Source organism: Scyliorhinus torazame, chromosome 3 (assembly GCF_047496885.1).
Source record: "Scyliorhinus torazame isolate Kashiwa2021f chromosome 3, sScyTor2.1, whole genome shotgun sequence".
In the NCBI taxonomy this organism is placed as follows: Eukaryota; Metazoa; Chordata; class Chondrichthyes; order Carcharhiniformes; family Scyliorhinidae; genus Scyliorhinus; species Scyliorhinus torazame.
Genome location: NC_092709.1, coordinates 236,620,125 through 236,645,319, shown reverse-complemented (window position 1 = coordinate 236,645,319; position 25,195 = coordinate 236,620,125). Strand labels below are relative to the sequence as shown.

The following is a 25,195-nucleotide window of genomic DNA, read 5'->3' as shown; positions in this document are numbered from 1 at the left end:
AAAAGTGAACAAGAAAACTAATGAGCACTTATTTACAGAGAGGCCCTACCCCAGTTGGAAAAAACGCATTTGTTGAAGTGCTTATTTCTTGCTTTCCTTTTGAACTTCAAATTTTGAGGATTGTTTTATTTGTATTTCCCTCACTGTCACACAATTGTACATTGTAGCCCGATTTGTAAGCCAAGCCACCTTAACAACACCTAGGCCTAAATTCAAGGCTTCACCTGTTGATGGGTTTTGGGTGCCACTAGTTCAATTCAGTAAACCTGCCCACCTCCATAATGCCAACCATAGGGGGTGGTGGTTAGGTAACTCGCCCACCAGTGCGACAAATGAGGCCTTTGAGTAGCATGTGCCCACTGAAGGGATTTTTTAACCCCCCCCCCCCCTCCCCCCTCCGGGTCAGCTTCAGGGGATTCAGCAACTTGTATGATTCCATCCTTGCACTGTTCAAAGGATAATTGGGGATGTGACCAAATGTTAGTACAGAAATGGTTTCTGGCACCTGTTGATGTGTGAAAGAACAGTTTCTTAATTTAAGCAGTGTTTTACAGGTATTGAGCGGACTATGGTTTTTGTTGACACCAAACGAAAGGCTGACTTTCTTGCTACTTTCCTTTGTCAAGAAAAATTCCCTACAACAAGTATTCATGGGTAAGGTTTTTGGTCAATTGCTTCTCAAATGTAATTACTGCTGACTGCCATCTAGAATCTAGCTGTCTTTGACTGGGAGGACTGCAGGGTATGTTATTCTAGCATTATAATTTGCTTGGGTTTAGCTACTGAAATTCATGGTAAAAACGTGTACCTTGCGTATGGAACATTGGTAAACTTGTGTGAAAATATTGAACCTTTACAACACATTTGCATCGATAATCCAATAAATCTTGATGTTAATATTTATTACATTGCAAAGTAATATAGCTTTTAAAAACCTGATCACCAGTCCAGGGGGAGAAAGAGGCCAATGTTCTGGCCTTTGCTTCCCTGATAGTTTGGAGGCGAATACTGCTAGCATGGAGGGACTCAAAACCCCCGAAGACCGAACTCTGGCTTTCGGACGTGTCAAATTTTCTGGGTATGGAAAAAAATCAAGTTCGCCTTGAGGGGATCTGTATTGGGGTTCGTCCGAAGGTGGCGACCATTCATCGACTTCGTGGGAGAGTGAACGTCAGCAGGGGGGAGATTAGAGTAGGAGGGATAAATAGGCGGGTGGTGTCAATGGGAGAGGAGCGGGTATGTGCATTATGGTTTGTTTGAAGTGTTGGTTTTTCGTTGATGTTTGTACATTTCTGTAACTGTTTACAATGCCAAAAAATACCTCCATAAAATTGTTTGTTTTAAAAAAAAAAAACCTGATCACCTATGACTTGGTGATAGCACTCAAAAGTCCTCCTGGCTGGAGGAATAAGTGAAGCAGGTTTTTAAGATACCTGGGTGTCTGCCTCAAATTGTATGCCTGTCATTTGAATCTGCCATACTTAAAATTTTAAGGGGCTTTCCTTGTCAGCAGCATGCCCAGTACCGTTGGCATTGATGTGCGTGCACACATTTGTGCCGTCAGTATCTCAATGGAAGTCGCCCCCAGGGTTGAGAAAAAGAGAAATTGACGTCTGTTTTTTCATTCTCTCTTGACTCATTGGAGTAGACAAAATGCTTTCATTTTGACTGCATTCTATATACAGCTTATTTATAGCTGTAGTTTATAGCTATTTTTTTGTGATCATTTTTTGCTATTTCAGTATCACATCATATAAAATGTCTTCCAATGTAGCAAAACATCCCAGGGTATCACATCCGTGTTATCCATCAAAATTTGACACTGAACTACAGCAGGAGATACTAATTCAGATGGTCAAAAAGGGAGAAATGGAATATCTTGAGGATAGTGAAGAGACTTGAGGAGGAAAATCCAGAAGTGGGGCAAGTTAACAGGAGGCAGGACCACCAGCCATGGAGTAGCCTGGGAGCCAGTGGGTAAACCGGATTTCATGTATTTTAAGATGCAGGCAGTAGTGTTTTGGATGACCACAGGGTGGAAATAGGAGGGTTGCCAGGAGAGCAAGGAGTAGTCCAGTCTAGAGATGACCAGGAGATGGATGATGGCTTCAGCAGTAGATTGGTTGAGGCACAGTCTTGAGTCATGCAATGTTACGGAGTTGGAAGTAGACAGCTTGTTGATAGTGGACATATGGTCAGAAGCTCATCTTTGGTGTTGAACACTACATTAAAATGACTGGCTATACTTAAGACATTTGTCAAGTACAGGGATAGGAATGGAGTTTGTAGCATGGACCGTTTCTTCCCCATATAGTTTAAATTATTTTGGGCGGCATGGTGGCACAGCATCCCGGCCCCGGGTCACTGGCCGAGTGGAGTTTATATTCTCTCTGTTTGCATGGTTTAACCCCCACAACTCAAAAGATGTGCAAGGTAGGTGGATTAGCCATTCTAAATTGCCCCTTAATTGGGAGGGGAGGGGGAGAAGAAGGAGGAGAAGAGAGAGAGAATTGAGTACTCCTAAATTTAAAAAAAAAAAGTAGTTAAATTATTTTACTTGAGTTTAATTTTAGTTAACATAACAGAATTTTGCAATATTGTCATGGGAGTGTCCCTTTAAGAAAGTTTTTTTTGTCATCGCATGGCTTCAGTGATGTCATTTTAGTGGGTGGAGCTGAGCTGTAGCTGAGTTTAACTTTCACTTTCACATTTGACTGCTGTGGACTCTCAACAGGAGAAAGACGTGTTTTGGCCTGTCTCTCTAGTTCCATTTAAAATATCTGTTCCAGTGAAAATAGGGGCTGTTTAGCACAGGGCTAAATCGCTGGCTTTGAAAGCCGACCAAGGAAGACCAGCAGCACGGTTCAATTCCCGTAACAGCCTCCCCGAACAGGCGCCGGAATGTGGCGACTAGGGGCTTTTCACAGTAACTTAATTGAAGCCTACTTATGACAAGCGATTTTTCATTTCATCTTGGTGGTGACTTTTAAGATATAGTTTGCTTTTCGGAAGGGTTTAAACCTACTGGTGAGACATGGTCAGAATCTCTGGGAAAGCCAGTCTTATTCAAGTGAAAGCAGTGTGCTGGGCCACGCCCTTGAAAAAGCATTTTTGGTTTATGGGATTTTGTTTTTGAATTGGAACAGTTAAGGGGGAATTCATTCAAGTGTTATACATTACTGTGGGGTGTCTTTTATGTTTGTAATTGATAAAAATTCTTGCTGTGTTTATTTAGATGTTAACTAAGCTTTTGGAATAAAGCTTATTTTGATTAAAGTGTCTGGGCTGTTGATTCACACCTGAATGGAAGGCTCCTGTGCTCATCCTAGCCAAATTCAACAGAAAGTTGTAGGTCAGGTGAACTCCATAGTACACTTTGGAGTTTTAAAAACCCTGGCCCATAACAATATGCGTGCATATAATACAACCACTTTTTTGTTGGGTTGAGGCAGCATCTTGATTGCAAATCAAATTTAAGCTTGAGATTTGTTTTATTGCTGAGTAGCATGTTATTGTATCTATTTAAGTTCATCTCTCATTGTTACACACTCCAATGTCTGTAGACCTAACATGTTCAACCTCTGGTCATAAAATAACACTTTCATCCCAGAAATCAGTGTGTGAACATTCTCTGAACTACCATGTCCTTTTTCAGTAAAGGGCCCAAAATTGTACACCGTGCTTATGGTCTCACCAATGTTCTGTACAATTTTAACACTTTTACCTTTTTCTCCCCACCCTTTCAGTAGTAGCTAACATTCTATTTGCCTAATGTGTACAGAGGCCGCTAGGTCCCTCTATCACAGCATTTTGCAGTATCTTTTCTCCTTTTTTAAATAATCTGCTTTTATATTCTTCCTGCCGAAGTAGGCAACCTCAAATTTTTCCACCTAATAGTCCATTTGTCAAATTCTTTTTGCTCGCGATTAACCTATCTCAACCAGTTCCACTTAATAACTCTGTTTTTCTCCACAGATGCTGCCAGGCCTGCTGAGATTTTGCAGCACTGTTTTTCTTAATTATTAGTGGATGGATTTGTTTATTGTCATGTGTACTGCTGTACAGTGAGAAGCATTGTTCTGCATACAGCTCAGACAGATCATTCTGTACATGAAAGGAAAATACATAGGGCAAACATATAAATACATAGACACAGGCATCGGGTGAAGCATATAGGCGTGTAGTAGTACTCAGTAGAGAAGATGTGTGAAGGGATCAGATCAGTCCATAGGAGGATTGTTTAGGAGTCTGGTAACAGCAGGGAAGAAGCTGTTTTTGAATCTGGTAGTGTGTGTTATCTCCTGCCCGATGGAAGAGTAAATAAGCTGGGTGGAAGGGGTCTTTGATTATGCTGCCAGCTTTCCCAAGGTGGCGGGAGGTGTAGACCGAGTCAATGGATGGGAGGCGGGTTCATTGGATTGACTGAGCGGTGTTCACGACTCTGTAGTTTCTTCCGGTCTTCAGCTGAGCAGTTGCCATACCAGGTTGTGATGCAGCCAAATACGATGCTTTTTATGGTGCATCTGTAAAAGTTGGTAAGAGTCAATGTGGACATGCTGAATTTCCTAACGTTTTCTGAGAAAGGATGGGTGCTGTTGTGCTTTCTTGGTCGTAGCATCGACGTGGGGTGGACCAGGACAGGTTGTTGGTGATGTGTTGGAATTTGAAGCTATCAATCATTTCCACCAGGCCCTGTTGTTGCAGACAGGGTTGTGCACGATACTTTGCTTCCTAATGACCTGCTCTTTAGTTTTGTTGATATTGAGGAGAGTGTTGTCATTACACCACTCCGCGAGGTTCTCTATCTCCCTCCTGTATTCTGACTCATCGTTGTTCGGGATCCAACCCACTACGGTCATGTCGTCGGCAAACCTGTAGTTTGAGTTGGAGCCAAATTTTGCTGCGTGTGCGGCAACATTTTCTTGGCTAAGGAAACAACTGCATACAATACTCTGGTGTGACCTCGCCAAAGCCTTGTACAGCTGAAGTAATACATCCCTGTTCCTGAACATTCACCTTGCAATAAAGGCCAACATACTATTTGTCTTTCAAACTGCTTGCTGCAGCTGCATGCTTTCTTTGATCAACTGATGCACGACGACACCCAGGTCCCTTTTTGTACATCAACGTTTCCCAATCTCACTATTTAAATAATATGCTATTCTGGGTTTCCTTCCAAATGGATAACTTCCCATTTATTGCTGCTGGGGCCCAAACACTGATTGATCCCTGCGCTACCCCATTAGTCACTGCCTTTCACTTCAATAAATAATAATCTTTATTGGTATCACAGGCTTACATTAACATTGCAATGAAGTTATTGTGAAAATCCTCCTAGTCGCCACACTCCAGCACCTGTTCGGGTAAGCTGAAGGAGAATTCGGAATGTCCAATTCACCTAACGAGCATGCCTTTCGAGACTTGTGGGAGGAAACCGGAACACCCGGAGGAAACCCATGCAGACACGGGAGGAAGGTGCAGAAATTACCCAAGCTGAGGATGGCATGTGGCGCAGTGGGTAGCACTGGGACTACGCGCTGAGGACCCGGGTTCGAATCCTGGCTCTGGGTCACTGTCCGTGAGGAGTTTGTACATTCTCCCCTTGTCTGCGTGGGTTTCACCCCCACAGCCCAAAGATGCCCGGATTGGGTGGATTGGCCATGCTAAATTGCCCCTTAATTGGAAAAGAAAAATAATTGGGTACTCTAATTGTAATTTTTTTAAAAAAAAAAGTGACCCAAGCTGGGAATCATACCAGTGTCCCTGGCACTGTGAATCAACAGTGCTAACCACTGTGCTATCGTGCATTTATTCCTGCTGTTTCCTGTCTGCTAACCAATTATGAATCCATGTCAATATATTTACCCCCCCCCCCCCCCCCCCCAGCATACCATGTGTTTTCATTTAATTTTGCACACTAACCTCGTATGTGGGACTTTATATCCAAATACACCTCTCCCACTGGTTGGTTCTTTCACTTGTCAATTCTGTTGGTTATATCCTTTATAAAAAAAAAAAAACCTCCAGTACATTTGTCAACCATGATTTCCCTTTCATAAATCCGTGTTGACTTATCTAATCCTGTTGATGTTTCCTGTTGCGCATACTTTATAATAGGCTCTAGCATTTTCCATACTATTGATAACTGGTCTGTAATACCGTTTTCTCCTTTTTAAAAAAAATAATGGGGTTACATTTTCCACTCTCCAAGGTGTTGGGCACTGTTCCAGAAGCCACAGAATCTTTGGAAGACGACGGACAACACATCCATTATTTCCGTGGCCACCTCCTTTCAGAACCCTGGGATGTAGATTATCAGGCTGGGGATATATTGACTTTCAGCCCCATTAATTTCTCTGGCACTATTTTTTTGTTAGTAATAATTTCCTTCCGTTCCTCCTTCTCGCTAAACTCCTGCTTCCCTAACATTTCTGGGAAGTTATTTGTGTCTTCTCTGAAGACCGAACTAAAGTAGTTTTTAATAGCACTGTTATTTATTTGTTTTCTATTTCCGACTGTAAGGACTTGCATTTATCTTCTCTACATTTTTATTTTTGCATATTGAAGCTTTTGCAGTCCGCTTTCATGTTCCTTGCAAGCTTACTCTCGTACTCTTATTTTTCTCCTCTTAAGTCACAATCTCCTGGTCCTCTGCTCAATTCAAATTTGATTCACTTGGTTGCACACAATCCATTCTTCCTCATTAGTTCAAAGAATCATCGATGTATATGCTCCATATTCATAACGGGGAATTCATAACTGGGAACAAAGAAATGACTGAGGAACTAAATTTGTACTTACATTATTCATGTCTTTCTTTGTAAAGACAGAAGCAATGAATAATGTACCACAAGTTCTGAGTAACACTGGTTTAGTGAGGAACTGTAGATAAATGGTTTAGGGTGAAATTAATGGGATTGAAGGAGGATAAAATCATCAGGGCCTGATCTTCATCCCAGAGTGAAGGGTGGTGGAGTCGGGCAGATGGCGATGTTTCAAGATGTACCTTGATAGACATGGGCTTGATGGTGGGCCGAAGGGCCTGTTCCTGCGCTGTAATGTTCTTTATAGACCAGTGAGCCTAATGTCGGTAGTAGGGAAATTGCAAGAGTCCATTATCGATTATTTCATAGCACAGCAAAACAGTAGTATAATCAGACAAAGTTAGCATAGATTTATGAAAGGGAAATCATGCTTGACAAATCTACTTGTAGATATGACCAGTACAGTTGGCCAGGGTGAAACGGTGGATGTGATTAATTTCAACTTTTGACAAGATCTCCTAGCAGATTACCAGGTAAAATTTAAAGCACATGGAATTGTGTGTGGGGGGGGGGGGGGGGGGGGTGCTGGGCCTGGATCAAGATATTGAACCTGATGATCAGCCATGATCATCAATAGCAGAGCAGGCTCGAAGGGCTGCCTTCTGCTTCTATTGTCTATGTATATATTGGGGCTCAGTGAAGTGTCTTATGAACACATATTTAAGCCAAAGGGAAGTTCTGCCCCCCCCCAAAACTTAATACGCTCAGGGGAGGGGGTGGGTGCTCTCTATTTTCTGATACATTTCACCACCTCCAGCTGCTCTAGTGACTATTGTTTACACAATTGACTTGTGTCTTGAAGTACTGATTTGTAATTCTTGGTTGTTACGAGGGGAAATAAGTTTTGACCAAGTACAGTGTGAATCACTTGTGTGACAATAGCCTTATGGCACAAATTGAATTGATGGAACATGTTACCAAATCCGTTTCTGATTCATTCTTAGCCTTGAAAGTTTCACACCTCCGGGTAACCATGTGACTAGTCATGATCCCACATGTAGCGTCTGCAAGCTAAATTACAATTTTACAACCTTCATGAAATCAAAACTGCACCAAAGTAACCAGTTTAAATGGAATGCACAGTCATACCTCTTTTTAATATCAAATTGCCCTACATAAGAGTTTTGATAACTGATGCATAGGGGATTTATCATTTGGAGAAAGTTCTCACAACCGTTTCAATTAAACAAATTTGGCGAAAGACCGCAGATGCTGGAAATCTGAAATAACAGCAGAAAACATTGAACATACTCCAGTTTCGCAGCATCTATGAAGGGAGATCAGTTAACCCTTCATCAGAGCAGTTCTGATGTCAGACCAGCGACCTGAAAAATTGAGCAGAATTTTCCCAGAATTTGTTAGGGTCCGACTGAAAACCGGCATGTATCCTTCCAGATGCACAGGGTGCACGGCACCATCTTTAAAGGATTGTTAAAAAATATTACAGTAGCTAGGTGAGACTATGATGAGGGTGGAAGTAGTGGCGTTGGGGCTGCTAATTACATCTAATCTATGCGAATCAAGCTCTCTCCTGTGCGTGAACTTGATTGCGTCATTGGAGGGGGACTGGGCTGACTGTGTTTGGAAACCGCGTTGGTGCAATTCCAGTTTTTGGCCTCGTGCGATTTGGTGGCTGTGACTGGATTTGCTAGCACGGCTGCCTAAATCTTGGCCCTTAACTTAGTCTCTCTCTCTCTCTCTCTCTCTCTCTCTCTCTCTCTCTCTCTCTCTCTTATATACACACATGCTGTCAATGTTGAGGATTTCCGGAATTTTCTGTTTTTGCTTCTGCGGATGATCTTTGGCAAAATATAATTGGGGGAGGGGTAGTATAATTTGGAGGGGGGGGGGACTTTTTTTTTTTTTTTTTGAAAAACCAGTCTTGACCAATTCAAATGTTTTTGACGAGCATAAGAAATTGCTCAGTTTGTCCAAGGTGCTGGTTGCGGAGATGGTTCCAAGTCCAAAGGTGCCGACGTTTGGGGTGTAGGAAGAGCTGGGAGAGAGGCCGATGCTTTGGTCTTTGCCTCCCCCGGAGACGGATTTTGCTAATGTGGTGAGACTCCGAGCCACCAAGTGGGAGTGTGGGTGAGTGATCTGGCAGAATTCCTGAGGCTGGAGAAGGTAAAGTTCGCTCTGAGTGAGTCGGCAGAGGGGCTCACCGGAGGTGGAAACAGTTTATCAATTTCTTTAAGGAGGATTGAGGGGTCAGCAAGGGGAGGTTGCGGGCAAACAGGGTGTGGTTGCTTATGCCATTCTGCAGTTCTGATTTTCTGTGTGTGAAAATGCCTTGACTAAATATCTTTTATAAAAAAAAATAAATAAAAAAAATGTAATCATCAAACCATCAGGCAGAGTCAGCATGGTTTTGTGGAAGGGAAATTGTTAAATTTTAATTTATTAGAGGCCCTTTGAGGATGTAACTTGATGGTTGAAATGTAGATGTAGTGTATTTGATTTTCAAAAGGCAATCCATTTAAGGTGCCACATAAAAGGTTACTACACAAGGTTGAGCTCCTAGTGTTAGGGATGATGCATTAGTATGGATCGAGGATTGGCTGGCTAGCTAACAGGAAGCTGTCGTGATAAATGGGGTCATTTTCAGGTTGGCAGCTGTAATTAGTGCAGGACCATGGGGGTTATTGGGGTTCAACTATTACCATCTATATTAATGACTTGGGTTGAAGGGACTGCTCATCATGGCTGATCTTCTGCTTCAACATAATTTTTCTGTACGATCCCCCGATTACCATGGTGTCCCAAGAACAGAGCCTGTTGCTTGTGTGGTGGGGAAAGAGTGACTGCCTCAAAAGGTCCTTTTTCAGTGTGAAGTTGCTTTGATTGGATGGTACTTTGGGTGTGGTAAAATAATTCCAGAATTGCTGCACTTTATGGAGCGATTTAACAGGGCACACTGAGTTATGCAAGTAGCATGCATTGTACAAATGTGATTCTTTCTGTGCATAAACATTGTGCCAATGTTTCTCAAATTTTTGTTTTTCAGTGATCGGGAGCAAAGGGAAAGAGAGCAAGCACTTGGTGACTTCCGCACAGGGAAATGTCCTGTTTTGGTGGCGACAGCAGTAGCAGCTCGAGGGCTGGACATTGAGCATGTACAGCATGTTATTAACTTTGATTTGCCTTCTACCATTGATGAATATGTCCATCGCATTGGACGTACAGGCCGTTGTGGGAATGTTGGCAAAGCAATATCATTCTTTGATTCAAATACAGATTTGCCAATAGCACGTGCTCTCCTCAAAATTCTTTCAGATGTAAGTACTGCAGAAGTATCATTTAAAATTTGGCAGATTATGGAATGGAAAGTAACACATGGTTCAAGTAGATTGATTGTAAATCTCCCAAGTCCGTTTGCCGTCCCAACGTTGTTCAGACTTTGAAAGTGTTAACCCATCATTCTAATTCTAAGTTGGATATTTAACATTATTTCCTTTTTTAATTCATCATTGAAAACCGGGTGCATTGGGATGTGAAAAGAGTGAAAACATAAAAAGGAAGCAAGAAAATCGAAGTTTTTGTTGTTGATTCCATTCTAGCATGAGCCTTCAGCTTTTAGTATTTACATTGAAACTATTTATCTAGGCACAGCAGGAAGTTCCGATATGGCTAGAAGAATTTGCGTATGCAGCTCATGGGACCAGTTACCACAATCCACTTGGAAAGGTGTTTGCTTCGGTAGACACTCGCAAGGTTAGTTTTTGTTTTTAATAAACATTTTATTGAGGTTTTTTTTGGCATAACAGCAGCAATATAAACCATATACATGAGAATATAAACATAGTGCAAATACCACCTCCCTCCCCAACAGGTCCCACCATTAATTAACCCCCTAATCTACACTAACCTAACCCCCCCCCCTCTGCTGACGATTAATTTTCCGCGAAGAAGTCCGATGAATGGGTGCCACCTCCGGGCGAACCCTAACAGTGACCCCCTCAAGGCGAACTTGATTTTCTCCAAACAGAGAATTCAGTCCAAACAGAGAAAGCTAGCCATGTCCGATAGCCAGGTCTCCGACTTTCGGGGCTTTGAGTCCCTCCAAGCTAATAGTATCCGTCTCCGGGCCACCAGGGAAGCAAAGGCCAGAACATCTGCCTCTTTCTCCTCCTGGATTCCCAGATCTTCCGACACCCCAAAAATCGCCACCTCTGGACTCATTGCCACCCTCGTTTTTAATACCTTGGACATAATGTCGGCAAACCCCTGCCAAAATCCCCTAAGCTTTGGACATGCCCAGAACATGTGGACATGGTTCACTGGTCCTCCTGCACATTTTGCACACCTGTCTTCCACCCCAAAGAATCTGCTCATCCGGGCCACTCGTGTGAGACCGGTGAATGACCTTGAATTGAATGAGGCTGAGCCTGGCACAGGTTGCGGTCACGTTGACCCTACTCAATGCGTCTGCCCAAAGGCCCTCCTCTATCTCTTTCTCCTCCCTCCCTCCCCCACCCCCAAGATCCTCCTCCCACTTTTTCGCTTCACCTCCTCGGTTACTCGCAAGGTTAGTTTGATGTACTTCTATTTCCATTATCTGTGAACTGAAGTTGGAGCATTTTTTTTTTAACTTTCTGAAAGTTTCACGGAAAAAGATCTAATTCGTACTATATCTTTTGTACCCTATTCTCAAGCATGTTGGAATGGAGAACACAAAACTCTGACATCTTGAAGCAGGCACCTTAAGGCAGCACGGTAGCACTGCTGCTTCACAGCGCCAGTGTCCTGGTTTTGATTCCCGTTTTAGGTCACTGTCTGTGCGGAATCTGCACGTTTCCCCCGCATCTGCGTGGGTTTCCTCAGGCGTGCTGGTTTCCTCCCACAAGTCCCGAAAGACGTGCTGGTTAGGTGAATTGGACATTCTGCATTCTCCCTCCGTGTAACCGAACAGGTGCCGGAGTGTGGCAACTAGTGGATTTTCACTGTTGCTCATTGCAGTGTTAATGTAGGCCTACTTGTGACAATAATAAATATTATTGTTAGATTTTATTACAATAAGCCCAATTGTCTTCTGCTGATACTTTGCCACTGAACAGATCTTTGTACTAAGTCCATGGTGTAACTTTTGAAAGCCTAATTTCCTGTTTGCGCTATAGTCTTCCTCCCTGGTGCACATGAAATGAAGGGTGTTTTCTGTTGTGCAAGTAATCATGGGAGGAAGCGCAGCTGAAATGATTTTTTTGGCTGATTGGGAAAAAAAAAGCAGTAACGTGGAAGCTGCAGGTATAATTTACTAAGTGGAATGGAATATGCACTCCCATCTTCCTTTTGTGTAATTGTGTCTTTGCTAATTCTAACCACTTTTTTTTTTTGCTGTGTAACTGACTTTTAATTTGGTCTCGTAGTCAACTTAACCCTCTGCGAAGTGGATGTAGTGTCTTTGTTGCATTAAAGGAAATTTGAAAAAAAATTCAAATTGATCATTCATGAATCTGAATAATAAATGTTAATGTTTCCATTTTTTAAATTACAATTGAAAAATGCTTCCCTCTTGATGGTTATGTCCAAAAATATTAATTTTCTATCCATACAACAGGAATAAATAATTCACCCCCTTGACCCTTTTTGTTTTTTTTTTAAAAAAAAAAAACCTCAATTTCGCTCTCGCACGCAACGCTGCGTGCCCTATCTCTAACTTTCTGAACCCTACAACTCCGACATCTGTAGTCCCTCCAGTACTGGTCTGTTGAAGTGTTTCACTATGGGTGACCATCTCTCCCTAAACCTCCACCTCTTTTGATAAGCTCCTTTTAGAACCTACCATTTCTCCCCTAATATCTCCTTCTGGACAATAAAACTCTTTTGAAGTACCTTGGGCTGTTTACCATGTTAAAAGGTGCTATGTAATTATATGTCTTCAGTTAGATTGTGATTCATCTGAACTTCAACTCTGGTTTCTTTCCTCTAACCCCTGTATCCTTTTACCTAACAAATCTATTTCCTGTCTTGAAAAAATGTATTTAGCTCTGTATATAGAATCTTTGACTCTGTATCCAGAGCCAGTTTTAGTTTTTAAATTAAGGGGCAACTTAGAGTGGCCAGTCCACCTACCGTGCACATCTTTTTGAGTTGTGGGAGTGAGACTGCCGCAGACCCTGGGGGAATGTGCAAACGCTACACGGGCAGTGACCCGGGGCTCGGATTGAACCCAGATCATCATCGGCATGAGGCAGCAGCGCTGACCACTGCGTCACCGTGCTGCCCAATTATAGTTGTTTAATCTCTCGATTCAAAGACCTATTTTTGGTGCACCTGCTTTTTGACTTGGGAGAAGATATCGATTTTGCTTTTGTATCTATTTTGTAGCTGCTGAGTGACTTTTTTTCTCTCTCTCTTACTAATGGGATTTGTCCTGTTCGCTAACTTTTTTATGCCCAGTTAACAGGAGTCATTTCCCTTATTTGAGTTTTTCCTGTTCAGTTTCCCTTGGAGAAAATGATATTTCTATTTTTATACTGAACCTAACTGTATTATGGTCACTTTCGCAATTGTTCTCCTTAGTCATTAGTGATTTTACTTGTTTCATTTCCCAGAACAGAATGAAGCAATGCTTCGTCTTGTTGAACGAGAACCATGCTAATCTAGGGAACCTTTCTCAAAACACCACACGAGATTTTTGTCCACTTTCACTATACATTACTTCAGCTTACCTTGGTTTAGTTAAAACACCTAACCTTTCCACTCTTGTTTTTCACTAAACTTTGACTCTAAACCTCCCACCTCTGTTTCTGTTGTCTGATTTCTATGATCTCGCTGAGTACTGTACTGGCTCACGGCACCACCGTGCCAACCCTTGGATCCCATGCCAGGGGCAACCCCTGTCGCTGCCCGTTTGCCCCACCAATCACCCATAACCCCACCGACTGCTGAGGCCGCTGGCTGTGTGGTGAAAGGCAATCGCTAATGGGAAACATGCAATTTAGGTTGAGCAATTGACACTTGCCAAGTAGGTCCCCTTGGGTAGACGGGCCATGTAGCTTGTGGGAGCCATTGCCTAGCATACCAATCAAACCTTGATGCCTGGACAATGGGGGTCAGCACCACGCATGCAGCAGCCAACATCCAAAAACTCAGGGGATAGGGCACAGGTCCCGGGACACGACCACGGTCGGACAGTGGGTTGATTCAATAAGGGGGGGGCGCCTGGAGAGAAGGGCAACTAGTCCGGGGGTCATCCTGCATCGCGGAAGAAAGTGACAGGCATCATGTTTGTGCAAAGAGTTGCTTAATATGCTGTACAATATCCCATTCCCAATAGTGCTGCGCACCCCCAGCCCTGTTGCCCTCTGTGATCCTCAACTTGCTTGGACCACCTAGATCTACCACTACGTCTTGATGTTTCCCCAGGATGCACATCTGAGACGGGAGCAGCCAGCTGCTTACGTTGTCCCATTGCCTTTGATGCCCCTGGTGGGAGTCCTCTGGGTCCGGAGGGCCCTGGCTCACTTGGTGGCAAATGCACAGCCGTGCCGCCCTGTCCTGTATGCTGATCCTGAGACACTGCTTCATCGGAAGGGAGAACTGTTGGCTACTGTTGCTGCCCCATGGGACAGGCCTGGGTTGGCACCCAGCACCCCCTCCTCCCAGTCGGTGTCCATAGGGCCCTGGGGTTCACCTTGGGACTGGGGAGCAGCTGGTTCGATCCGTGGCTGCTTCTGTGTTCCTGTATCATCTGACTGGCCTGGCGGTTCCCCATGGTCCACACCATGTCGATGCCCTCCGTGGGGATGACTGCTATGCTGCTATGCTATGCTCCCACTGTAGAGGGCTACAGTGGCATCCTCTGAGCTCTCCTCCGAGATGTTCTCCTTGGAGTCAGGAGAGGGTGCCCCCTGAGATGGGCCGGCACTGCTGGCTAGAGGACTGGCGAAAGAATGTACATGGTCAGTGGGCGGGATGGTCAGTCAGTAAACCAATCACTACTCACATTTGACAGCTCCTCCGGGTGGAGCCTGGTGGTCCCTCACCGCCAGCCTCAGTGTGGCTGACCGCCCTGTCCTTGCCACACCGGGCATCATGGGGTTCGCTCCTCTTCGGAGGTGAGGATTCTAGAGTCCGGCAGCCCAACGCTAGTCTGGGTGGGCCCTCTACCACCGATTAATGGGACAGATTTTCCTGCGGGGACACAGGGCATTGTTAGCCACACACGTGGTTCACAGTTGGGTGGCTGGGGGGGGGGGGGGGGAAGAAAAGAGAAGAAGAAGAGTGCTGAAGGGGGATGGGAATGGAGGGAGGGTTGGGGGTCGCCTGGGGGTATGTTCCCTTGGGTGGTGGGAGGTTTGTCTACTCACTCTGGCTGCCCAGTATCCGGTAGGTCGTTGACCTTGCAACACTGGAGGCCTTATGGCTCGTCGCCCTCGGTGGGACAGACACTGCGTCCAGGAGCCTTCCCAGGTCAGCATCCCCGAATCTTGGGGCTGGTATCCTCAGCACCATTGTTCCGAACTGGCTGGGGTTGGCTGAGCAGGTGCAGCCGGAGTGCTGCTCAAACTTGTTAGTGGGGGACTGGCGAGCGTGGTCCTGGCGAATCAGCTGACGAGCCGGCATTCTGGGCAGGAAGCCCATGAGGCCTCGTTAAGTGGGCCAATTAACATCGAACAGTGTTGCTGGCCTCGCTGGGCCGAGCGCCGGGAAACGAGCGGCAATTCCCGCTCGCTGCAGTACTTGGAATTTTTTCCAGAAGATCACGCCCTTTGTCTTGCATTTTCGCCATTTTATATTGCATCTGACGTTGATGTGTCATGCTCTTCAATTTTGAATCGGGTGGTATGCATAAATGCACAAGATTTTAAACTGGCTCTCAATTGATGGATGTGCCTTTCCCACCCAGTTTTATTTCCAGTTCTGATATATCCCGTAGCAATATTTTAATCTTAACCACCTGTCTTTCCTTCCTGTCCCCTGCAATATTTTACCACTTTAGCAAAGTCGGACGTTTCTATTTTTGTTATTTCTGCCCCGTTGTCAGGCCCCAGAATTTTGTGGAATGGAGGCTACTTTCTTCCCTCACAGTCCCCACACCACAGGAGTCAACAATGCTTCTCCCAGAACATTTTGGCTGATAACATAAGGGTGGTATTTGAGGCAGGTAACCAGATCATTCATAGTTCATTGCAATTTTTGGTGTGAAATTTTGAAAACAGTTTATTTACTATGTACTATTTTTATAGGATAATTCCACTGCGGAGGTGGAAGATGTGGGCTTGGTACTAATGAATATCTTTGTGAAGCCAAATACCAAATAATGCCGGCATTAAATATTAAGGGGTTTTAGTATCTTTGGAAGTGGAGAAATCACTCTGCCCGGATCAAATGTACATTCCAGGCTGCAAAGAGAAACTAGGAAATAGATAATGACGGTTCTGATGGTCATTTTCTAATCCAATCTGGCTGCAGGCATAGTGTTGGGAGGATTTATCTTTTATGGGCTGCACAGTGGTTAGCACTGCTGCTGCACCGCATCAGGGACCTGGGTTCGATTTCAGCCTTGGGTGACTGAGTTTGAAGGCTTCTTCCCGTGGCTGTGGGTTTGGTGCTCCGGTTTCCTCACACATTCCAAAGATGTGCAGGTTAGGTTATGGGGATGGGTGAGGGTGTGGGCCTGTATACTGTGCTCTTTTGGAGGGTTGATGCAGACTCAATGGGCCGAATGGTCTCCTGCACCTAGGGATTCTGTGATAATGTTGTGCTGTTGTTAAAGGCAGGTAATAATGGACAGAATAGTTACAGGCCAGTAAACAAAGAACAAAGAAGTACAGCACAGAAACGGGTCCTTCGGTCCTCCAAGCCTGTGCCAATCATGATGCCCTAAAAGAAAAAACCTCTTCCCTTGATCTGTATCCCTCTATTTCTTCCCTATTCATGTACCCATCCAGATCCCTCTTAAATGTTGCTAATGTGCCTGCTTCCATCACATCCTCTGGCTGCATGTCCCAGGCACCCACCACTCTCTGTGGGAAAAATCTACACTGCACATCTCCCTTAAACTTTCCACCTCTCATCTTGAACCTGTGCTCCCTTGGTATTTGCACTTCCACCCTTGGAAAAAGCCTCTGACTATCCACCCTGCCTTCTAGTTTTGTAGACCTCTATCAGGTCTCACATCAGCCTCCGTCTTTCTAGTGAAAACAATCCTAGTTTATTCAACTTGCCAACACCCTCGGGACCAGGCAACATCCTGGTGAACCTTCTTTGCACTCTCTTCAAAGCTTCCACGTCCTTCTGATAATGTGGTGACCAGAACTGCACTCAATACTCCAAATGCGGCCTAACCAAGGTTTTGTATAGCTGCAGCTTGATTTCTCAACTGCTATACTCAATGCTCATGAAGGCAAGCATGCTATATGCCTTTGTAATCACCGTGGCCACCTGTGGTGCCACTTTTAGGGAACTGGACCTGCACGCCCAGATCTCTCTATTAATGTTCCTAATGCCATTTACTGTATAATTCATACTTCGATTTGATCCTCCAAACTGCATCAACTCTCATTTGTCCAGATTAAACTCATCTGTCATTTCTGTGCACAAAGTTATCCTGTTGTATCCTCCAATCCTCGGCACTATCAGCAAATCCCAGCAATCTTGGTGTCATCCACAAACTTAATAATCAGACCACTCACATTTTCCTCCAGATCATTCATATACATTACAAACAACGGAGATCCCAGCACTGATGATTTTTTATTTTTATTGTCACAAGTATAAAGTTACTGTGAAAAGCCCCTAGTCACCACATTCCGGCGCCTCTTCGGTTAAGCTGGTATGGGAATTGAACCCGCGCTGCTGGCTTTGTTCTGCATCACAAACCAGCTGTCTATCCACTAAGCTAAACCAGCCTTAAACCGTGATCCCTGCGGAACACCACTAGCTACAGATCTCCACACTTCCACCATTACTCTCCTTCTTTCACCAAGGGAGTTCTGTATCCATCTAGTCAGCCCACCCTGAAACCCATGTAATTTTAGTTAGTAGCAGTCTGCCATGTGGGACCTTGTCAAATGCTCCAAGCCCATATAAACTACATCCACAACCCTTCCCACATCAATATTTCTTTGTCACCTCTTCCAAAAAAAAAAAACTCAAATCAACTTGGCGAGACATGACCTTCACCGTACAAAACCATGCTGTCGGTCTCTTGTCTAGTCCATTTTCCTCAATGTGCACACATCCTGTCCCTCAGTATATTTTCCAAAGCTTCCCCACCACTGATGTCAGGCTCACTGACCTATAATTTGCAGGATTATTCCTGCTTCCTTTCTTAAACAAAAAAACAACATTGGCTATTCTCGAGTGCCCTGGACCTCTCCTGTGGTCAAAGAGGATGTGAAGATATCTGTGAAGGCACCAACTATTTCTCCCTATGCCTCCTGCAGAAACATGGGATAGAGCCCATCCGGCCCTGGGGACTTGTCTACCTTAATGTAATTTAACACACTCCAACACTTCCTCTTTTGACTTATTGACAGTCTTGAGAGCGTTCACACACCTATCCCTGAACTCCACATCGTCATGTCCTTCTCCCTGGCGAGTACTGATACAAAGTACTCATTAAGGATTTCCCCCACATCCTGTGGTCCATGCATAACGTCCCTCCATTGTCCTTCAGTGGGCCTACTCTTTCTCTTGCTACTCTCTTGCTCCTAATCTATGCATAAAAAGCCTTTGTATTCTCCTTGACCATGTTTGCTGAAGATCTTTTGTGTCCCCTTTTACCTCTCCTAATTCCATGCAAGTTCCTTCCTACTTTCACTGTACTCAAGGGCTTTGTCAGTTTTTAGATGCCCAGACCCCTCGTGCTTCCTTTTGACAAAGCTTACAATTTCCCTCGTCATCCTGCCATTTCTATCCTTCATTTTTACGGGGACGTGCCTGTCCTGCACTTCAATCAACTGGCCTTTTAAAAGCCTCCCACATGTCAGACGTGGATATTCCCTCAAATAGCCGCTCCCAATCCACATTCTGGCTAAGTTGGATGTAAGTGGCCCTCGCCCAATTAAGTATCTTCAAATGCGGCCACTCGTGTCCTCATCCATGACTACCCAAAATCTTATGGAATTATGGTTGCTAAGCCCAAAATGCTCCCCCACTGAATCATCAATCGCCTAGCCTGGCTCATTCCCCAATACCGAGTCTAGTATGGCCCACTCCCTGGCTGGATTGTCAACAAACTGCATCAAAATCCCTCCTGGCCACGTCTAACAAATTACACTATCCAAGCCCCTGGCTGAAAGGGATTCCCAGTCAATATGGGGGGAAGTTAAAGTCACCCATCACAACTACCCTGCTTTTTTCATACCTTTTTCAGTATCTGACGACACAATTGCTCCTCTGTCTCCTGCGGGCTGTTGGGAGGTCTATAGTACACTGCCAACATTGTGATTCCACCCTTATTCCTGAGCTCCACCCATAATGCCTCACTAAAAGATCCCTCCAATGTGTTCTCGCTCAACACAGCTCTGATCTGCTCCCTCATCAGCAATGCAACTTTCCCACCTCTTTCTTTTTTTTTTTTTTTTTTTTTTAGCTTTCCCCACCTAAAACAACGATATCCCGGAATGTTGAGCTGTCCTCCTTTTAACCACGTGTCTGTAATTGCAATTACATCATAGTTCCATGCAGTAATCCAGGCTCTCAGTTCACCTGTTTTACCTATTATACTTCTTGCATTGAAACAAACGCACTCCAGACCTACAGTCCTGCTGAGCCCAGCGGCTTCCCCCTGCCTGCTCCTACTCAGGCAATGTTTATCCCAGTCTCTCTTTTTTTTTTCCCCTAGTCTCTACACTGATTGGCCTGTTGTTCCGGTTCGCAGCCCCCTGCCACTAATTTAAACCCTCTCGATTTAGATGGATGCTTGCCGGGTTTGGAGAACTCTAGTTATGAGAGAAGATTGTATAGACTTATGGGGAGATTTAATTGCGAACTTGCTAAGGGGAAACACTTGGCAAAGCGGTCAATAACTAGGGGCATGGATTTAAAAGTAATTGGCTGAAGAATTATTTGAATGGCAGTGTGTGGAGCACTCTGCGGCAGCGTGTAGAATACTGTGTTTTAAAGGATATTATTTGGAATAGTTGCTACTGCTGTTTTTTGTATGTAAATATCTGAGCCACACCAGTGAATGACCTTTTTCTCCTCTTCCCACGTTGTTTTAGGGCTTGGGTGTTAACAGAAACTTCAGTGGCTACGAAACAAATATACCAGTGACGTATGGAGGAAACCATGAAGATACCTGGGACTAATTCCAATGCTTAGTTTGCTTAAAACTCTAAATCAATGTCCTCTAAAGATTACTAGTATTAGTAATTTGAAGAAAGTTTTCATTGTTGACTTGTTTTGTAGAGAACTTCTATTGTAAGTGTTTACCTTCAGTTAAGCACTTTTTGCTTTAATATTTAAGTTGTATCACAGTGGTCAGATATTGCAATGCCTTTTTTTGGTTCTGTATGACTTGAGAAATAAAGTGCAAGATAGGGTTAATATTGTTGAGTGACTTGCAAAGCCCATTATGTGTCGCTATTTTAAATGTCTTTAAATTGAAGGGGAAAGTATTGCATTGTTTACAAAGGGCTGTTGTCAGTTCAAGTGTACATTAAATGAATGCAAGTTATTGCTAATGGTAATGTAAATTTAATGATGTTTGAAGCATCCCAAGTTCCTCATGGGAACATATTATCAAATTGGATACAGAGCTAACTAAGCAGATATTATGTCAAAATATCAAAACATTGGGCACAGAGGTTGCTTTTAGGAAGCTTCTTTAAAGGAGACTTAAGAAGGGAATGGCAGAACAGAGGGTCTATGCAGTTGAAGGCAAGGCTACCAATGGTGGAACACTTTGGGGTTGGTAGCAGCTACAGCCAAGACTGCAGCCTTGGGTTTGACAGCACATTTCTAGTGTGCAGCATTGCCAAAACAAACTTCCCCAGTATAATCATTTCTCTGAAAGCAGCCTATGTGCATATTTATATTTAGCAGCCTTTGATTAGCGGAGTCCATCAAATCTAAATTAAAGGGATGTGTGAGGACATATTTGTTTTAGTAAGTGCCACTATCAATATTTCAAGGAAAACATGAAAGGACAACACTGCAATAACCATTGGGGCCTCTAGAGCTGTTAAGTATGGTTACCTGATAGACAGTTGAATAAAGAGGATAGGAGGATGAATATCTAATAGAATAGTACAGGCCCTTCGGCCCACAATGTTGGGCCGACCATTTATCCTAATCTAAGTTCAACCTAACCTACATCCCTTCAATTTACTGCTGTCCGTGTGCCTGTCTAAGAGTCGCTTAAATGTCCCTAATGACTCTAACTCCACCACCTCTGCTGACAGTGCATTCCATGCACCCACCACTCTGTGTAAAGAACCGACCTCTGACATCTCCCCGATACCTTCCTCCAATCACCTTATGCCTGCTCATGACAGCCATTTCTGACCTTGGGGAAAAGTCTCTGGCTATCCACTCTATCCATGCCTCTCATCATCTTGTACCTCTATCAAGTCACCTCTCTGCCTTCTTCAGCAGTGAGAAAAGACCTAGCTCCCTCAGCCTCTAGTCCAGGCAGCATCCTGGTAAATCTCCTCTGCACCCTCCAAAGCATCCACATCCTTCTGATAATGAGGCGAACAGAACTGGACACAGTACCCCAAGTGTGGTCTAACCAGGGTTTTATAAAGCCGGAGCAAAACCTTGCGGCTCTTAAACTCAATCTCCCTGTTAATGAAAGCCAGCAAACCATACACCTTATTTAAAAAAAAAAAAACATATTTTTAGTCTCCTTTTTCACATTTTCTCCCAAATTTACACCCACCAACAATAAACAATACTCAGCAACAAATATGTCAATCCCCATATCAATAACAACGATCCCATCCTCCCACCAACCCCCAAACATTAACCCGCATGTTAACATAAACAACTGACAAAAAGTAATCGGTGATTACCCATAGTCACCCTTAATACACACAGGCCCGCCCCCCCCCCCCCCCCCCCCCCAAAAACTAATGTTCGATGTTATCCAGTTCTTGAAAGTGCATAATAAATAATGCCTATGACTTGTAGAACCCCTCCGTCCTTCCCCTCAGTTCAAACTTAACCTTCTCAAGAGTCAAGAATTCCATCAGGTCCCCCTGCCATGCTTGGGCACTGGGTGGAGAGGCTGCTTTCCATCTCAACAGGATCTGCCTTCAGTCGATCAACGAGGTGAAGGCTACGATTTCTGCCTCCGCACCCGTTTCCAACCCTGGCTAGTCCGACACCCAGAATATGGCCTCCCGGGGACCCGGGTCCAGTTTCACGTGCACCACTTTAGAGATTACCCTAAAAAACTCCTTCCAGTAATCATCTAGCTTTGGACAGGACCAAAACACATGAACGTGATTAGCGGGAGCCCCCCCCGCAACTCTCGCACACATCCTCTACTCCTTCAAAGAATCGGCTCATCCTCGCCCTCGTGAGGTGTGTTCTGTATGCAACTTTCAGCTGTACCAGCCCCAACCTCGCACATGAGGTGGAGGCATATACCCTCCGGAGCACCTCGCACCAGACCCCCTCCTCTATAACCTCTCCCAACTCTTCCTCCCACTTTGCTTTGATCCCTTCCAGTGGTGCCTTATCCTCTTCCAAAATAGCTCCGTACACCGCTGACACTGCCCCCTTCTCCAGTCCCCTTGTCGTCAGCACCTCTTCCAGCAATGTGGAGGCCGGTTCCTCTGGGAAGCTCTGTATCTCCTTTCTGGCAGAATGGTGGTAGTAGTACATCAGGTTCGGAAGACCCAAACCCCCTGCCTGCCTTTCCCTCTGCAGCAGCACCTTTCACACTCTGGCTACCTTCCCTCCCCATGTGAGCGAGGTAATCCTTCCCTCAATCTCCCTGAAGAAAGCCGTTGGCAGGAAAATCGGTAGGCATTGAAAAATAAACCGAAATCGCAGCAACACATTCATTTTAACCACTTGTACCCAACCTGCCAGTGACCGAGGGAGACCATCCCACCTTGCCAGGTCGGCTTTCATTCTCCCCACCAAACTAGTGATGTTGTACCTGCGGAACCTCCCCCATTCCCAGGCAACCTGCACCCCCACATACCTAAAATGAGCCCCTGCCCTACGGAATGGCAGCTCCCCTGTCCCTGCCCCCACCCCCTGCCGAGACACCACAAAATACTCACTCTTGTCTAGGTTAAGCTTGTACCCCGAGAAAGACCCAAATACTCGCAGTAGCTCCAATATTGCCCCTGGTTCCGACACATATAACAGCAAGTTGTCGGCATATAAGGACACCCTATGCTCTACCCCACCCCTGGCACTATTCCTTTCCATGCTCCCAAACTTCTTAATGCGATGGCCAACGGCTCAATCAGAAGTGCAAACAGCAGTGGGGACATAGGACATCCCTGTCTCGTCCCACAGTGGAGAGAAAAGTATCTCGAGCTGATGTTGTTTGTGCGGACACTCGCTTTCGGCTCCTTATGCTTTACCCAGTTCACAAATCTTGGTCCGATCCCAAACTGCTCCAAATCTGACATCAACTACCTCCATTCTACCCGGTCAAACGCCGCAACCACCTGTTCCCTTCCGCCGGTGCCATAACGACATTCAAAACCCTCCTACTGTTAGAAAAAAAGCTGCCTCCCTCTCACAAACCCCGTCTGATCCTTGCCTATCTCCTTCGGGAGGCACTCCTCCGGCCTACCCGCCAGTACCTTTGCCAACAGTTTTGCGTCCACATTCAGAAGTGATATGGGCCAATACGACCCACACTCCGTTGGATCCTTATCATTTTTTAGCAGCAGTGACATCGATGCCTGCCCCAAGGTTTGTGGCAACACCCCCTTCCCTATCGCCTCTTTAAACATCCCCACCATCAGGGGTGCCAGCTTATCCTTAAATTTTTTATAATATTCCACCGGAACCCATCCGGCCCTGCGACCTTCCCCGACTGCATCCTCCCAATCGCATCCTTTATCTCCAGCTCCATTATTGCTCCTAATGTAGCCCTATTCCCCATCCCTAGTGTCGGGTACTCCAACCCATCTAGACATTCCTGCATCTCACGGTCTCCCCCAGGTGGCTCTGACCTATACAACTTCTCACAGAACTCCTCAAAAACCTTGTTAATCAGTTCTGGAGCCACCACCAAATTCTCCGCCCTATCCCTCACCTAAAGAATTTCCCTTGCCGCTGCTTCCCTCCAGAGCTGATCTGCTAACATCCTTAAATCCATGTTCATAAACTGCACCCCTTGTTCGTCTCAGTTGGCGCACCGCCTTCCTGGTAGACATTCGGTCGAAGCTTGCCTGTAGTTCCTTCCTCTTTACCAGCTTCGCTGGGTCCTCATCTTCTGCATAACTCCTATCTACCTCCAACATCTCATCTATTACCCTCTGCCGCTCCAACCTCTCTTTGTCCACCCTGGCCTTAAACAAAATTACCTCACCCGTACAATTGAAACGTGCATATTCCTTAATTACCTTTCAATTTTCTCACAGAACACTTGGTTCCCCAAAAACCCCACATCCAGTTTCCACCCCGGCCTCTGCACTACCCCCTTCTCCAGTACCATATCCACCCAATGTAGAGCATAATCTGACACTGCAATTGCCAAGTAACCCGACCCCTTAACCCCAGCCAGCAAAGAAGTCGATCCACGAGTATACCTTATGGACTGCTGAGAAAAACGAGTACTCCTGTTCCATTGGGTGCAGGAACCTCCAAGGGTCCACCCCTCCCATTTCCATCATTAGCCCAGCCAGCGCTTCACCCCCCAGTGATGGGACCAGCGAGCACTGCTGTGATCTGTCCAACCTTGGTTCCTGCACCAAGTTCCAGTCCCTGCTGCCCCCCCCACCCACCCACCACCACAATCCGTTGTGTGTCCAAGTCGGGGATGGCCCCAAACACCACCTTCGCGAATCCCACATCGTCCCAATTGGGACCGTATACACTTAACAGCGCCACTAATCTCCCCTCCAGCACTCCTGTCACAATCACAGATCTACCCCCCTGATCTGCCACCACCTCCATCAGGAAGCGAACCCTTTTGCTGACCAGCACCGCTACCCCTCGAGCCCTTCTGTCAAATCAAGAGTGAAACACTTGACTGACCCAGCCCTTTTTACATCTCACTTGGTCCTTCACCCTCTGTCTCCTGCAGCATTGCCACATCGGCTTTCAGACTTTTAAGATGCGCAAGCACCCTTGACCGGACCTCCTAGCCCTCTCACATTCCATGTGATTATCCTAACTGGGGGTCTCGCGCCCCCCCCCTTCTTATCCACCATCATCATACCACTGGGCCCTGCCCCATAAGCCTGACCTGCCCCGGTCCATTGTCAACATCAAACCCCTTT

The 25,195-nt window shown here is 45.2% G+C and overlaps 1 protein-coding gene across 6 annotated transcripts in view; it reads left to right on the top strand.

Moving 5' to 3' along the window:
- ddx4 (DEAD (Asp-Glu-Ala-Asp) box polypeptide 4) overlaps positions 1-20,451 on the top strand; it is a 168,718-nt gene extending 148,267 nt beyond the window's left edge. For all 6 annotated transcript variants that reach the window (XM_072497023.1, XM_072497022.1, XM_072497018.1 and 3 more), the window contains exons 16-19: positions 555-654; positions 9,829-10,099; positions 10,428-10,535; positions 19,997-20,451. In XM_072497023.1, the coding sequence (XP_072353124.1) occupies positions 555-654; positions 9,829-10,099; positions 10,428-10,535; positions 19,997-20,083 (566 nt within the window). In that variant the 3' untranslated portion in view covers positions 20,084-20,451. The remainder of the gene's footprint in view (positions 1-554; positions 655-9,828; positions 10,100-10,427; positions 10,536-19,996) is intronic.
- Positions 20,452-25,195: the final 4,744 nt, after the last annotated feature.